At 46.6% G+C, this 15,678-nt stretch overlaps 1 protein-coding gene across 1 annotated transcript; it reads right to left on the reverse strand.

Moving 5' to 3' along the window:
- Positions 1–1,516: 1,516 nt before the first annotated feature.
- LOC306959373 (protein PHTF2-like) lies at positions 1,517–4,893 on the reverse strand (the record flags this gene model as incomplete). Its single annotated transcript, XM_079551461.1, has 4 exons — positions 4,702–4,893; positions 3,108–3,245; positions 2,802–2,991; positions 1,517–1,545 (listed from the first exon to the last, which is right to left on the reverse strand). The coding sequence occupies exons 1-4, from the start codon at positions 4,876–4,878 to the stop codon at positions 1,517–1,519; spliced, it is 534 nt and encodes a 177-aa protein (XP_079407587.1). The 5' UTR covers positions 4,879–4,893.
- Between the last annotated feature and the right edge of the window lie 10,785 nt (positions 4,894–15,678).

Genomic DNA, 15,678 nt, shown 5'->3' on the forward strand with positions numbered 1-15,678 from the left:
TCACAGGTGAAGAACCTGGGCGTGATTTTTGACTCTGAGCTGACTTTTATTCCACACATCAAAAATATCACAAAGATAGGTTTTTACCATCTAAAGAACATAGCCAGAGTCGCCCCATTCTCTCTCGGGCCAACACGGAGACGCTAATGCATGCTTTTATCACCAGTCGTATCGACTACTGTAATGCCCTGCTTTCTGGTCTTCCCAAAAAGAGTATCTCAGGTTTGCAACTCTTACAAAATTCAGCAGCTCGTGTCCTGACGAAGACCAGGAGGCGGGACCACATTACACCGGTTTTAGAATCGCTGCATTGGCCCCGTGTGTTTCAGGATCGATTTTAAAGTTCTTTTAATGGTTTTTAAATGTCTTAATGGTCTTGGTCCTTCTTATCTTTCAGAACTGCTTTTACCTTATGAACCTTCGCGGCCCCTTCGCTCCTCCGGCAGGGGTCTCCTAGTTATTCCTAAAGTCAACAAAAAGACTCATGGTGAGGCGTCTTTCCAATATTACGGCCCTCGCCTCTGGAACGACCTGCCGGAGGAGCTCAGGGCTGCAGAGAACGTTCATGTTTTTAAGAGCAGGCTCAAGACCCACCTTTTTAGCTTAGCTTTTAACTGATATTTATTTTTGCTAGGCCTATTTATTACTATTTATCAGCACCTTATAATTAATTAAATTGACATTTGATAGTTATTAATATTTATTCTGTATTTATGTATTTTACCTCTCGGTCTTATTTTTTATTATCCTATTATTCAATTTTACTTAGGTACTTTTATTTATTTTAACAATTTTTATGCTCTTCCAGTTTCCTCTGGAGGAGCCCTCTGCCTCGGGAGCGGTGATTGGCTGTGGCTGCTGGGGGGCTGTCTTGTGGGTGTCTGGATGGAGGTGCGGTGTTGTCCCCCCTGTGTTGGTCCCTGTGGCTGCTGGGGGGGCTGTCTTGTGGGTGTCTGGATGGAGGTGTGGTGTTGTCCGGGCACCCTGTGTTGGTCCCTGTGGCTGCAGCCGAGGTGCCGCTCCCGATGCAGACGGCTCCTTGGATGGTGTTTCCTTACCTGGTTTATCTGCACCCAGCCTTATCTTAGCCTTCTGTCCATAATCTCCACTGTTTTACCTTGAGTGTGTATTGTGTGCTTGTGCGGTGTGTCTCTGGGGAGGTGGGGGGGGGGGAGTGTGAATGCTACAATTTGTCTGGTTGTGAGAGAATGTTTTTAAATCTGTAAAGCACTTTGTGTTACAATGACATGTATGAAAAGCGCTATACAAATAAATAAATTGACCTGTCCCCCTCACTACTTTTCTCTCTCTAGACAATCGGACACCATTAAAAGAGTGCCCAATTCACCCCCTCTCAGAACACTAACCAGCTGCTATATTTTTCCCTCGTTTATCTAAATGACGGAGAGCTTGAACCTGACCTATTGGCACTGACTTTGTTCATGATCATGCCGCTGATCTGAGGCACGGACATGTTGGCCTCCCACACGATGGCGCTCACTCGCTCCAGCCGGGGTTAGAGCTGTGCAGCCAGGGCACGTGACCCTGCAGAGAAACACCAGAGAAGGTTCATTCACGCGATGACGTCACATAAAGTCCTGAGCTGAGAGACAGACCTTGTGGAAAGGGTCGTCTCTGTACTCTTTTTTTTGGACGGTTCACACACAGGGTTCCCGGCTCCTTCTCCCTCTGCCAAAAATACGTTTTTGCTGTGAGGTTCATATGTATGACAGTTCAGAAATATTTGACTATCTGCTATCTTAGCCGATATTTTCAGCGACGAAATCTAAATGATGGTTAGACCCAGATTTGAATTGATGGTTTTATTTTATTGACATAAGTAAATAAGAGGGAATTTTGGGTCTTCTAGTTTTTGAATAAGCTAATCATAAGTATATAATGATGAAACTGTAAAAACTTAGATTTTGCCTTGTTTTCTTAGGTTCAAAGCTGAATAAAACCGTCTGGGAATCAGATATTTAAAAATCCCTCTGAAAATAACATAAGTTTGGAGTCTGTAGGAGCTGCAATAGTGGATAATTTGGTGCATGAGTGGAACAAACAACTTAAGAAAACCAGGCCTAAAGTTTTGTACAAAAAAAAAGTTGATGTTTGTAAAAACACTCGCCATAGCTTCACGACGAGGGCTGGGTACCGTTCAACGATACCAGTTTGGTGTCAGAAAAAAAGTTTTGATACTCCCCCTACTTTTTGCTCACTTGTAATTCGCAATATTTTCCCTATTAAAGCCCAACTTATTCCCAAATTTTTTCTCACATTTTTTTTCCCCCTTTATTTTAGCCACAATTTCTCCCAATCTGACATTGGAGATCAACCTGTAAATTTTATTCTTCTGTTTTCTGTTTTACACGACAAATACTTTAGTATAGGTATCGGAAAAAGGATCAGAAAAAGGATCAGAAAAAGTAGTGGAAAAAGTATCGGAAAAAGTATCGGAAAAAGTATCGGAAAAAGGATCGGAAAAAGGATCAGAAAAAGGATCAGAAAAAGTATCGTTCTGGCATCTTTTTTTTTTTATACAGTGCCCAGCCCTATTCACGACAGCCGCACTAACTTTTTTCTCTATATTGAAACAGCTGCGCAGCAAAGGGGAGCAAGAAGCGGAGACAGGGATGGGAGGGGCTTGTTGGGAGACTAAATGAAAATAGCAGATGTAGAAAGTAAGTACTGGATATTTTGTTTCAGCCGTTTTAGATCAATGTTGCATTTTTTAACCAACAAATGTTAATATCTGGCTGACACACTATGGAATCATTTCTCAGAGGGAATATTAGTCGAACCTGTCCCGGAGGTGAAGGACGACCTGCACTCCGCACAGTGCAGGAAGTCCTCCCACAGCAGGTCCTCGGTCTCGGACTCGTGCCGGGTGCTTTCCGAGTCCTGGGTCCTCAGGCTGGAGCAGCGAGAACTGCAGCTGGTCCCAGACTTCGGCATGTCTTGCAGAAAGAAGATACAGAGGCTACGTTTGTTCTTTTCTACACAAATCGCAAGAAAGATGAGTGGAAATATGCAGGATTGAGAAAGAAGCATCCGTAATCCAAAAACAATGACAAAAACACTCATAAAAGCGTTACTGAAGCGCTTACCTCATTGTAGTGTTTCTTGTGGTGTTGGGAGGTCTTGCGGTTTCGGAGCGTGCACTCACTGCTGTTCATTCCCCTCCGGAGGGCGCTGTACGACACCTCAGGGTCCTCCTCGCTGGACGCCTCGTCAGACGCCGGCTCCTGTTCAATAAGACGGGCCATGAGTGACTGTGAATTCAACAGCTAAAGGTTCAACCGTTTATTCACCAACTCCCTGATATACTGATCATGAAGACTGACTGATGCAACCCTAAGTAACAGGAGTTAGAAGGCACAATTACGGTGTGTTTCCACGGCGTACGCTCCAAGTTGCTAACATCAGCTGAAGTTGTGCCAGCAAATGCTACTGTCAAGCTTCTTCGCAGCACCCAACTTGAGAGGCTTCCTTTCTAATGTGGGGTATAAACCAACTGGATTTCACTCCAAGACACAGACATCTTTTTCCTTTTCTTTCTCTTTATTTGAAGCTGTGACTCAGCAGGTGAAAAACCTCAGAAAAACAGATGCAAACAAATGTAAATACCATGAAGATAAATCGTAGTTCTTTTAACATATTAACCACAATTTTGGTGTTTTTAATTAAACAAGGGTCTTTGTATTTTAGCATTTCAAATCAGTTTTAACTTAAACCCCCGTTTTCACCATAACAACTGTTTACAGACAAACAAATCAGCCAAAGAGACATACAAAACACAACAGAAACCTAAACAGAGCATTTTGCCCTTACCGGCTGTCCTCCACGGTCTCTAGAAAGGCCGGTTTACTGCAATTCAGTCCTTTTAGTCTAAGTATTTCAGCAGCTCCAACTGCTCTCTGTCCCTGCTCTTTTGTGTGTGTCAAGAGGCAACACCATGTCCTTGATTGGATCATGTGATCCACCTGGTTGCATTTCCTGCTGTGGGCGGGAGGAGGGGAGAACACAGAGCTGGACAGCACAGCTATCATGGGCAAAAATCCCCTTTTCCAATGATGATCTTGTGAAGGATCTGGTATTATATCTGCCTGTTTTACTGAGGGCTGTCCTCTCTCCTCAGGCCACTCAGAGCACAGCAGTCTGTTTACGTCACATTAGCATCAGTTCAGAATGCTTTAGCACAGGCTTGAGCTCGGTCCCAAAATTGGACCTTGCTGACCCAGGTTTGGCCAGAGGAAACACTCAACTACACGGTGGACCTGGCACTGGGCTCGGCAGAACGTGCCAGTGGAAAAAGCGTATTAGCATGCCTGACAAAAACCCCTGAATATAAACCTGCAGATATGTTTTCGAAAAGCAAACGTGGCCACACCACCTTGTGAATGTCCGATCTCTTCAGATCTGGGAAGGAACAGGCCTGGTTCGTATCTGGATAGGAGACTGAGGGAAGACTGCAGTGTGTGTGGGTGCTGTGTGAGTGGTTGGTTGGTGGTGGTTGAAGCAGATGTTTGTATCTGTCAATTCTGTCTGGCTACAGGTTGCTTGGTTCCACGGAGTATGGATGAAGGATTGTCCTTTGTAAAGTGACCATATCTGAGCAGTGGTTCGAGAAGGCTGCTCTAAGGACGTTGGACGTTTGGAGACCCTGTTGTTGAAGCGTGCGGGTCCAGTCAAGTGTTTTGCCTTGTTGGGGGTGGGCAGCATGACCCCGTTGCTGCAGGGCAGCGTGTGGGCGTGAGTGGGCGGGCAGTGCGGGTTCCAGCACACCTCCTCGGCTCTCAGCAGCGAATCACAGGCCGGCTCCGGCAGCTGAAGCCCCTCCTCACTGCTCCGATTGGTCACCCTGCCGTCCAACGACATGTAACCATTGTCTGTCTCTGTGGACTTGTCGATGGAGAGCTTCGACTTCTTAGATCTGAGGTGAAGGAGGTCCAGGAGGGAGAGGACGAGGAGGAGCGAGGAAGAGCGCAGGTTTGAAGAGAGACAGTGAGGAGAAACAATGAACAATGTGTGTTCGGTGCTCCATAAACACTATGCATTCACAATTATGATATGTCCTGGGCTGGGCAATAGAGCACATCAACCAATACATTAGTTTCATGCCACACTGACAGACTCTTTTTCTTTTGCAGAGGATTTATTTGTAAATAATAAACCTGCTGCACAAGTTAAAACCAAATACAAAATCAATCAGAAGCATAATTGCTCAAAGTGTTTTGATTTTCATTCCTTTGATTGTGTGTGTCATATTGCTCAGCCCCATAATGTCCACATGGTGAAACAGCAACACATGCAACATGTCTATGTTTGTTCTAGAATGCATGTTTATATCAAATTAACAGAGTTCCCAAGAGAACTAAACTATAAACTGAAATCATCAACGAGAGACACTAAACTTTGGGAAAGGGTTTCTGGTTTTGAAGTAAAGTTCTCATTCATATTCCTTTAAACTTTTAGAGAAAAAACCCACAAGTTTTAAAGTTAAGAACCGAATCAGCAACAAGGTAAATCTTCAACATGAAACACACCATTTGGAATTATATATTCAAGCCATTTGGATGAAAAAAAAGAAAAGAAAATATTCACAATGCTTCAGTTATGTGTTGATTTTGAATTTTTCCAAAAAGTCTATGTGGAAAATGAACATGAATTTTACTTCCAGAACCTAAAGTCTTCGTCCTCTATTGCACCAATTCAGATCAGTCTAAAAATATAAACATTTCAATCCATGTACATATGTACACTAGGACAAGTGGGGAACCCTGAATTTAGTGTGAGAATATAAATAAAGTAATACAAGAAAATTAGGAGTAAAAATAGATTTGGTGAGAAGAAAGAGGAGAGTTTAGTGCAGATCCCTGAGCTCTGATTCTAGTTACTGTTAGTAGCACAGAAAGATTATTTTTATATGTCCAGAACTGCAAAATCCACATCTGTCACACTTTTTAATTCACTGTCAATAAAAGTTCACAGTTAATTCATACAATGAAAACAATACACATGTATTGTTTTTTTCTACAGAGAAAAGCTGCCAGCACAAAATCAGGAAAGTTTCATGATTTAGAAAAATAGTAAGGATCAGGAAGAATGATGCACCTCATGTGATGCAGTAATAGTAGTTTTTGTGATTTAAAGTGCATATGACAGGTTTTCATCTTTTTGTACAGGACAGCTCAGGGGGAGGCGGGACTTAGAACGCTCATATCAATGTGACAAAAATTCAACAAAAATAAGACCAAAAAATAAAAAATAAAAAAACATAACAAAGGTGACACAACACAGCAACAACGTGAGGAAAAAGATCAGTTTTGTGGGTCTTAGCTTTCAAATGAGGTGTTACACAGGCCTGTATAAAAGAGGACAGAATGCATTTGGTTCAGGCGGGTGGTAAGAGGTTAAATGTAAATGAAGTGATGCCACTGATGCTGGTCAATCAATCGGCTCATTTTAAGAAAAGAAAAAAAGAAAAGTTGTTTATAAATGTAAAAAATATTTAGTCTCACCAGAGACTCTAAAGCAATTGATCCTGGGGCATCATAGAGGCCACTGTGATGGAGCGTCATGCTGACCAGAAATACAGCAGACGGGTCACTCAAATGTCAAATTTACACAAATAAAATGCTGTTTTTTAAGAGAAAGTTTCATAAACAACCTTTAACCTCTTAACTCCCACCTGAACGGATCCCATTTCTCCAGTTTGGCTTTACCCTAATCAAAAAGCTTCTGTGTACCCCCTACCTCAAGGGTGTTACAGTTTATATAGAAAGTAATTACTTAAGAGTGGTATTTGTCAGAAATAGGACAATGTTGCAGTCAAAATAAAATTAAAATTATCCCAAAGCAACACATTTTACTGAAAAATATAGATTTTCCTATAAAAATAAAAACATTTTCCCCTTTTTTCAATCTGAAATAGTTCCAAGTACCCCCTGCTAGGTCCTCAAGTACTCCCAGGGGTACCCTTGGTTGGGAAACACTGCTCTATGGAACATCGGCTGAAGTGAATATATTCTCCAGTGGCCTAAGCTTAGTGGTCTGAATAGTTTCAGACTGAGCAAGACACACGTGGAAAGATGATGTACAGCTTGGATAGCTTTTGCTAGTCCCCGTGTGGGCTCATCTAACGACTGATTCCCGTGTACAAAATGGGCGGTTGGATCTGCAGAGAAAACCCCAGCTGTCCCTAAAGCTAATCTGGGTTGTGAGTCTAACCCTACTCCTTCCCCTGGACCACGCCGAGATGCCCGCGGCCTAACAACCCCGCCCTGTTTGTGTGTATGCAGTGTGCCCACCTGACGTGACGATGCCATGGCTCCTCAAACAGACTGGATTCCCCACGACCACGGCCCGGACCAAGATGGCGCTGGATACTGCACGCGATCGGTGTTCCTCAGGTGTCAGTCCAGGTGGTTGTGGCCGAGGCCTAGTCTATGGGGTGGCTTGTAGCAGATTGCTGTAGCAGAGATGTTTAGAGCAGGCTTTTTCCCTCCAACCGGGCAGGTGAGTGCGGAGGGTGGTGTCAGGGCAAAGCACCCACAGCAAACAGGGCTTAGTGGTGTTCAATAGTTAAAAAGTCTCTTTTATTTGAAGTCTTTGAGGTAAAAATCTTTGAAAAATGCAAATTAATCCTAACTGAAAAAGAAAAGGAAAATATAAAGGGTTAAAAACCCTACAGGCATCCCGGTGCGATCCAAGGGAGATCCCTAGGGTTAGGGTTAGGGTTAGGGTTAGGGTTAGGGTTAGGGTTAGGGTTAGGGTTAGGGTTAGGGTTAGGGTTAGGGTTAGGGGTTAGGGTTAGGGTTAGGGTTAGGGGTTAGGGTTAGGGTTAGGGTTAGGGTTAGGGTTAGGGTTAGGGTTAGGGTTAGGGTTAGGGTTAGGGTTAGGGTTAGGGTTAGGGTTAGGGTTAGGGTTAGGGTTAGGGTTAGGGTTAGGGTTAGGGTTAGGGTTAGGGTTAGGGTTAGGGTTAGGGTTAGGGTTAGGGTTAGGGTTAGGGTTAGGGTTAGGGTTAGGGTTAGGGTTAGGGTTAGGGTTAGGGTTAGGGTTAGGGTTAGGGTTAGGGTTAGGGTTAGGGTTAGGGTTAGGGTTAGGGTTAGGGTTAGGGTTAGGGTTAGGGTTAGGGTTAGGGTTAGGGTTAGGGTTAGGGTTAGGGTTAGGGTTAGGGTTAGGGTTAGGGTTAGGGTTAGGGTTAGGGTTAGGGTTAGGGTTAGGGTTAGGGTTAGGGTTAGGGTTAGGGTTAGGGTTAGGGTTAGGGTTAGGGTTAGGGTTAGGGTTAGGGTTAGGGTTAGGGTTAGGGTTAGGGTTAGGGTTAGGGTTAGGGTTAGGGTTAGGGTTAGGGTTAGGGTTAGGGTTAGGGTTAGGGTTAGGGTTAGGGTTAGGGTTAGGGTTAGGGTTAGGGTTAGGGTTAGGGTTAGGGTTAGGGTTAGGGTTAGGGTTAGGGTTAGGGTTAGGGTTAGGGTTAGGGTTAGGGTTAGGGTTAGGGTTAGGGTTAGGGTTAGGGTTAGGGTTAGGGTTAGGGTTAGGGTTAGGGTTAGGGTTAGGGTTAGGGTTAGGGTTAGGGTTAGGGTTAGGGTTAGGGTTAGGGTTAGGGTTAGGGTTAGGGTTAGGGTTAGGGTTAGGGTTAGGGTTAGGGTTAGGGTTAGGGTTAGGGTTAGGGTTAGGGTTAGGGTTAGGGTTAGGGTTAGGGTTAGGGTTAGGGTTAGGGTTAGGGTTAGGGTTAGGGTTAGGGTTAGGGTTAGGGTTAGGGTTAGGGTTAGGGTTAGGGTTAGGGTTAGGGTTAGGGTTAGGGTTAGGGTTAGGGTTAGGGTTAGGGTTAGGGTTAGGGTTAGGGTTAGGGTTAGGGTTAGGGTTAGGGTTAGGGTTAGGGTTAGGGTTAGGGTTAGGGTTAGGGTTAGGGTTAGGGTTAGGGTTAGGGTTAGGGTTAGGGTTAGGGTTAGGGTTAGGGTTAGGGTTAGGGTTAGGGTTAGGGTTAGGGTTAGGGTTAGGGTTAGGGTTAGGGTTAGGGTTAGGGTTAGGGTTAGGGTTAGGGTTAGGGTTAGGGTTAGGGTTAGGGTTAGGGTTAGGGTTAGGGTTAGGGTTAGGGTTAGGGTTAGGGTTAGGGTTAGGGTTAGGGTTAGGGTTAGGGTTAGGGTTAGGGTTAGGGTTAGGGTTAGGGTTAGGGTTAGGGTTAGGGTTAGGGTTAGGGTTAGGGTTAGGGTTAGGGTTAGGGTTAGGGTTAGGGTTAGGGTTAGGGTTAGGGTTAGGGTTAGGGTTAGGGTTAGGGTTAGGGTTAGGGTTAGGGTTAGGGTTAGGGTTAGGGTTAGGGTTAGGGTTAGGGTTAGGGTTAGGGTTAGGGTTAGGGTTAGGGTTAGGGTTAGGGTTAGGGTTAGGGTTAGGGTTAGGGTTAGGGTTAGGGTTAGGGTTAGGGTTAGGGTTAGGGTTAGGGTTAGGGTTAGGGTTAGGGTTAGGGTTAGGGTTAGGGTTAGGGTTAGGGTTAGGGTTAGGGTTAGGGTTAGGGTTAGGGTTAGGGTTAGGGTTAGGGTTAGGGTTAGGGTTAGGGTTAGGGTTAGGGTTAGGGTTAGGGTTAGGGTTAGGGTTAGGGTTAGGGTTAGGGTTAGGGTTAGGGTTAGGGTTAGGGTTAGGGTTAGGGTTAGGGTTAGGGTTAGGGTTAGGGTTAGGGTTAGGGTTAGGGTTAGGGTTAGGGTTAGGGTTAGGGTTAGGGTTAGGGTTAGGGTTAGGGTTAGGGTTAGGGTTAGGGTTAGGGTTAGGGTTAGGGTTAGGGTTAGGGTTAGGGTTAGGGTTAGGGTTAGGGTTAGGGTTAGGGTTAGGGTTAGGGTTAGGGTTAGGGTTAGGGTTAGGGTTAGGGTTAGGGTTAGGGTTAGGGTTAGGGTTAGGGTTAGGGTTAGGGTTAGGGTTAGGGTTAGGGTTAGGGTTAGGGTTAGGGTTAGGGTTAGGGTTAGGGTTAGGGTTAGGGTTAGGGTTAGGGTTAGGGTTAGGGTTAGGGTTAGGGTTAGGGTTAGGGTTAGGGTTAGGGTTAGGGTTAGGGTTAGGGTTAGGGTTAGGGTTAGGGTTAGGGTTAGGGTTAGGGTTAGGGTTAGGGTTAGGGTTAGGGTTAGGGTTAGGGTTAGGGTTAGGGTTAGGGTTAGGGTTAGGGTTAGGGTTAGGGTTAGGGTTAGGGTTAGGGTTAGGGTTAGGGTTAGGGTTAGGGTTAGGGTTAGGGTTAGGGTTAGGGTTAGGGTTAGGGTTAGGGTTAGGGTTAGGGTTAGGGTTAGGGTTAGGGTTAGGGTTAGGGTTAGGGTTAGGGTTAGGGTTAGGGTTAGGGTTAGGGTTAGGGTTAGGGTTAGGGTTAGGGTTAGGGTTAGGGTTAGGGTTAGGGTTAGGGTTAGGGTTAGGGTTAGGGTTAGGGTTAGGGTTAGGGTTAGGGTTAGGGTTAGGGTTAGGGTTAGGGTTAGGGTTAGGGTTAGGGTTAGGGTTAGGGTTAGGGTTAGGGTTAGGGTTAGGGTTAGGGTTAGGGTTAGGGTTAGGGTTAGGGTTAGGGTTAGGGTTAGGGTTAGGGTTAGGGTTAGGGTTAGGGTTAGGGTTAGGGTTAGGGTTAGGGTTAGGGTTAGGGTTAGGGTTAGGGTTAGGGTTAGGGTTAGGGTTAGGGTTAGGGTTAGGGTTAGGGTTAGGGTTAGGGTTAGGGTTAGGGTTAGGGTTAGGGTTAGGGTTAGGGTTAGGGTTAGGGTTAGGGTTAGGGTTAGGGTTAGGGTTAGGGTTAGGGTTAGGGTTAGGGTTAGGGTTAGGGTTAGGGTTAGGGTTAGGGTTAGGGTTAGGGTTAGGGTTAGGGTTAGGGTTAGGGTTAGGGTTAGGGTTAGGGTTAGGGTTAGGGTTAGGGTTAGGGTTAGGGTTAGGGTTAGGGTTAGGGTTAGGGTTAGGGTTAGGGTTAGGGTTAGGGTTAGGGTTAGGGTTAGGGTTAGGGTTAGGGTTAGGGTTAGGGTTAGGGTTAGGGTTAGGGTTAGGGTTAGGGTTAGGGTTAGGGTTAGGGTTAGGGTTAGGGTTAGGGTTAGGGTTAGGGTTAGGGTTAGGGTTAGGGTTAGGGTTAGGGTTAGGGTTAGGGTTAGGGTTAGGGTTAGGGTTAGGGTTAGGGTTAGGGTTAGGGTTAGGGTTAGGGTTAGGGTTAGGGTTAGGGTTAGGGTTAGGGTTAGGGTTAGGGTTAGGGTTAGGGTTAGGGTTAGGGTTAGGGTTAGGGTTAGGGTTAGGGTTAGGGTTAGGGTTAGGGTTAGGGTTAGGGTTAGGGTTAGGGTTAGGGTTAGGGTTAGGGTTAGGGTTAGGGTTAGGGTTAGGGTTAGGGTTAGGGTTAGGGTTAGGGTTAGGGTTAGGGTTAGGGTTAGGGTTAGGGTTAGGGTTAGGGTTAGGGTTAGGGTTAGGGTTAGGGTTAGGGTTAGGGTTAGGGTTAGGGTTAGGGTTAGGGTTAGGGTTAGGGTTAGGGTTAGGGTTAGGGTTAGGGTTAGGGTTAGGGTTAGGGTTAGGGTTAGGGTTAGGGTTAGGGTTAGGGTTAGGGTTAGGGTTAGGGTTAGGGTTAGGGTTAGGGTTAGGGTTAGGGTTAGGGTTAGGGTTAGGGTTAGGGTTAGGGTTAGGGTTAGGGTTAGGGTTAGGGTTAGGGTTAGGGTTAGGGTTAGGGTTAGGGTTAGGGTTAGGGTTAGGGTTAGGGTTAGGGTTAGGGTTAGGGTTAGGGTTAGGGTTAGGGTTAGGGTTAGGGTTAGGGTTAGGGTTAGGGTTAGGGTTAGGGTTAGGGTTAGGGTTAGGGTTAGGGTTAGGGTTAGGGTTAGGGTTAGGGTTAGGGTTAGGGTTAGGGTTAGGGTTAGGGTTAGGGTTAGGGTTAGGGTTAGGGTTAGGGTTAGGGTTAGGGTTAGGGTTAGGGTTAGGGTTAGGGTTAGGGTTAGGGTTAGGGTTAGGGTTAGGGTTAGGGTTAGGGTTAGGGTTAGGGTTAGGGTTAGGGTTAGGGTTAGGGTTAGGGTTAGGGTTAGGGTTAGGGTTAGGGTTAGGGTTAGGGTTAGGGTTAGGGTTAGGGTTAGGGTTAGGGTTAGGGTTAGGGTTAGGGTTAGGGTTAGGGTTAGGGTTAGGGTTAGGGTTAGGGTTAGGGTTAGGGTTAGGGTTAGGGTTAGGGTTAGGGTTAGGGTTAGGGTTAGGGTTAGGGTTAGGGTTAGGGTTAGGGTTAGGGTTAGGGTTAGGGTTAGGGTTAGGGTTAGGGTTAGGGTTAGGGTTAGGGTTAGGGTTAGGGTTAGGGTTAGGGTTAGGGTTAGGGTTAGGGTTAGGGTTAGGGTTAGGGTTAGGGTTAGGGTTAGGGTTAGGGTTAGGGTTAGGGTTAGGGTTAGGGTTAGGGTTAGGGTTAGGGTTAGGGTTAGGGTTAGGGTTAGGGTTAGGGTTAGGGTTAGGGTTAGGGTTAGGGTTAGGGTTAGGGTTAGGGTTAGGGTTAGGGTTAGGGTTAGGGTTAGGGTTAGGGTTAGGGTTAGGGTTAGGGTTAGGGTTAGGGTTAGGGTTAGGGTTAGGGTTAGGGTTAGGGTTAGGGTTAGGGTTAGGGTTAGGGTTAGGGTTAGGGTTAGGGTTAGGGTTAGGGTTAGGGTTAGGGTTAGGGTTAGGGTTAGGGTTAGGGTTAGGGTTAGGGTTAGGGTTAGGGTTAGGGTTAGGGTTAGGGTTAGGGTTAGGGTTAGGGTTAGGGTTAGGGTTAGGGTTAGGGTTAGGGTTAGGGTTAGGGTTAGGGTTAGGGTTAGGGTTAGGGTTAGGGTTAGGGTTAGGGTTAGGGTTAGGGTTAGGGTTAGGGTTAGGGTTAGGGTTAGGGTTAGGGTTAGGGTTAGGGTTAGGGTTAGGGTTAGGGTTAGGGTTAGGGTTAGGGTTAGGGTTAGGGTTAGGGTTAGGGTTAGGGTTAGGGTTAGGGTTAGGGTTAGGGTTAGGGTTAGGGTTAGGGTTAGGGTTAGGGTTAGGGTTAGGGTTAGGGTTAGGGTTAGGGTTAGGGTTAGGGTTAGGGTTAGGGTTAGGGTTAGGGTTAGGGTTAGGGTTAGGGTTAGGGTTAGGGTTAGGGTTAGGGTTAGGGTTAGGGTTAGGGTTAGGGTTAGGGTTAGGGTTAGGGTTAGGGTTAGGGTTAGGGTTAGGGTTAGGGTTAGGGTTAGGGTTAGGGTTAGGGTTAGGGTTAGGGTTAGGGTTAGGGTTAGGGTTAGGGTTAGGGTTAGGGTTAGGGTTAGGGTTAGGGTTAGGGTTAGGGTTAGGGTTAGGGTTAGGGTTAGGGTTAGGGTTAGGGTTAGGGTTAGGGTTAGGGTTAGGGTTAGGGTTAGGGTTAGGGTTAGGGTTAGGGTTAGGGTTAGGGTTAGGGTTAGGGTTAGGGTTAGGGTTAGGGTTAGGGTTAGGGTTAGGGTTAGGGTTAGGGTTAGGGTTAGGGTTAGGGTTAGGGTTAGGGTTAGGGTTAGGGTTAGGGTTAGGGTTAGGGTTAGGGTTAGGGTTAGGGTTAGGGTTAGGGTTAGGGTTAGGGTTAGGGTTAGGGTTAGGGTTAGGGTTAGGGTTAGGGTTAGGGTTAGGGTTAGGGTTAGGGTTAGGGTTAGGGTTAGGGTTAGGGTTAGGGTTAGGGTTAGGGTTAGGGTTAGGGTTAGGGTTAGGGTTAGGGTTAGGGTTAGGGTTAGGGTTAGGGTTAGGGTTAGGGTTAGGGTTAGGGTTAGGGTTAGGGTTAGGGTTAGGGTTAGGGTTAGGGTTAGGGTTAGGGTTAGGGTTAGGGTTAGGGTTAGGGTTAGGGTTAGGGTTAGGGTTAGGGTTAGGGTTAGGGTTAGGGTTAGGGTTAGGGTTAGGGTTAGGGTTAGGGTTAGGGTTAGGGTTAGGGTTAGGGTTAGGGTTAGGGTTAGGGTTAGGGTTAGGGTTAGGGTTAGGGTTAGGGTTAGGGTTAGGGTTAGGGTTAGGGTTAGGGTTAGGGTTAGGGTTAGGGTTAGGGTTAGGGTTAGGGTTAGGGTTAGGGTTAGGGTTAGGGTTAGGGTTAGGGTTAGGGTTAGGGTTAGGGTTAGGGTTAGGGTTAGGGTTAGGGTTAGGGTTAGGGTTAGGGTTAGGGTTAGGGTTAGGGTTAGGGTTAGGGTTAGGGTTAGGGTTAGGGTTAGGGTTAGGGTTAGGGTTAGGGTTAGGGTTAGGGTTAGGGTTAGGGTTAGGGTTAGGGTTAGGGTTAGGGTTAGGGTTAGGGTTAGGGTTAGGGTTAGGGTTAGGGTTAGGGTTAGGGTTAGGGTTAGGGTTAGGGTTAGGGTTAGGGTTAGGGTTAGGGTTAGGGTTAGGGTTAGGGTTAGGGTTAGGGTTAGGGTTAGGGTTAGGGTTAGGGTTAGGGTTAGGGTTAGGGTTAGGGTTAGGGTTAGGGTTAGGGTTAGGGTTAGGGTTAGGGTTAGGGTTAGGGTTAGGGTTAGGGTTAGGGTTAGGGTTAGGGTTAGGGTTAGGGTTAGGGTTAGGGTTAGGGTTAGGGTTAGGGTTAGGGTTAGGGTTAGGGTTAGGGTTAGGGTTAGGGTTAGGGTTAGGGTTAGGGTTAGGGTTAGGGTTAGGGTTAGGGTTAGGGTTAGGGTTAGGGTTAGGGTTAGGGTTAGGGTTAGGGTTAGGGTTAGGGTTAGGGTTAGGGTTAGGGTTAGGGTTAGGGTTAGGGTTAGGGTTAGGGTTAGGGTTAGGGTTAGGGTTAGGGTTAGGGTTAGGGTTAGGGTTAGGGTTAGGGTTAGGGTTAGGGTTAGGGTTAGGGTTAGGGTTAGGGTTAGGGTTAGGGTTAGGGTTAGGGTTAGGGTTAGGGTTAGGGTTAGGGTTAGGGTTAGGGTTAGGGTTAGGGTTAGGGTTAGGGTTAGGGTTAGGGTTAGGGTTAGGGTTAGGGTTAGGGTTAGGGTTAGGGTTAGGGTTAGGGTTAGGGTTAGGGTTAGGGTTAGGGTTAGGGTTAGGGTTAGGGTTAGGGTTAGGGTTAGGGTTAGGGTTAGGGTTAGGGTTAGGGTTAGGGTTAGGGTTAGGGTTAGGGTTAGGGTTAGGGTTAGGGTTAGGGTTAGGGTTAGGGTTAGGGTTAGGGTTAGGGTTAGGGTTAGGGTTAGGGTTAGGGTTAGGGTTAGGGTTAGGGTTAGGGTTAGGGTTAGGGTTAGGGTTAGGGTTAGGGTTAGGGTTAGGGTTAGGGTTAGGGTTAGGGTTAGGGTTAGGGTTAGGGTTAGGGTTAGGGTTAGGGTTAGGGTTAGGGTTAGGGTTAGGGTTAGGGTTAGGGTTAGGGTTAGGGTTAGGTTAGGGTTAGGGTTAGGGTTAGGGTTAGGGTTAGGGTTAGGGTTAGGGTTAGGGTTAGGGTTAGGGTTAGGGTTAGGGTTAGGGTTAGGGTTAGGGTTAGGGTTAGGGTTAGGGTTGGTAGGGTTAGGGTTAGGGTTAGGTTAGGGTTAGGGTTAGGGTTAGGGTTAGGGTTAGGGTTAGGGTTAGGTTAGGGTTAGGGTTAGGGTTAGGGTTAGGGTTAGGGTTAGGGTTAGGGTTAGGGTTAGGGTTAGGGTTAGGGTAGGTTAGGGTTAGGGTTAGGGTTAGGGTTAGGGTTAGGGTTAGGGTTAGGGTTAGGGTTAGGGTTAGGGTTAGGGTTAGGGGTTAGGTTAGGGTTAGGGTTAGGGTTAGGGTTAGGGTTAGGGTTAGGGTTAGGGTTAGGGTTAGGGTTAGGGTTAGGGTTAGGGTTAGGGTTAGGGTTAGGGT

This window comes from Gobius niger (assembly GCF_951799975.1).
Source record: "Gobius niger genome assembly, chromosome: 2".
NCBI lineage: Eukaryota > Metazoa > Chordata > Actinopteri > Gobiiformes > Gobiidae > Gobius > Gobius niger.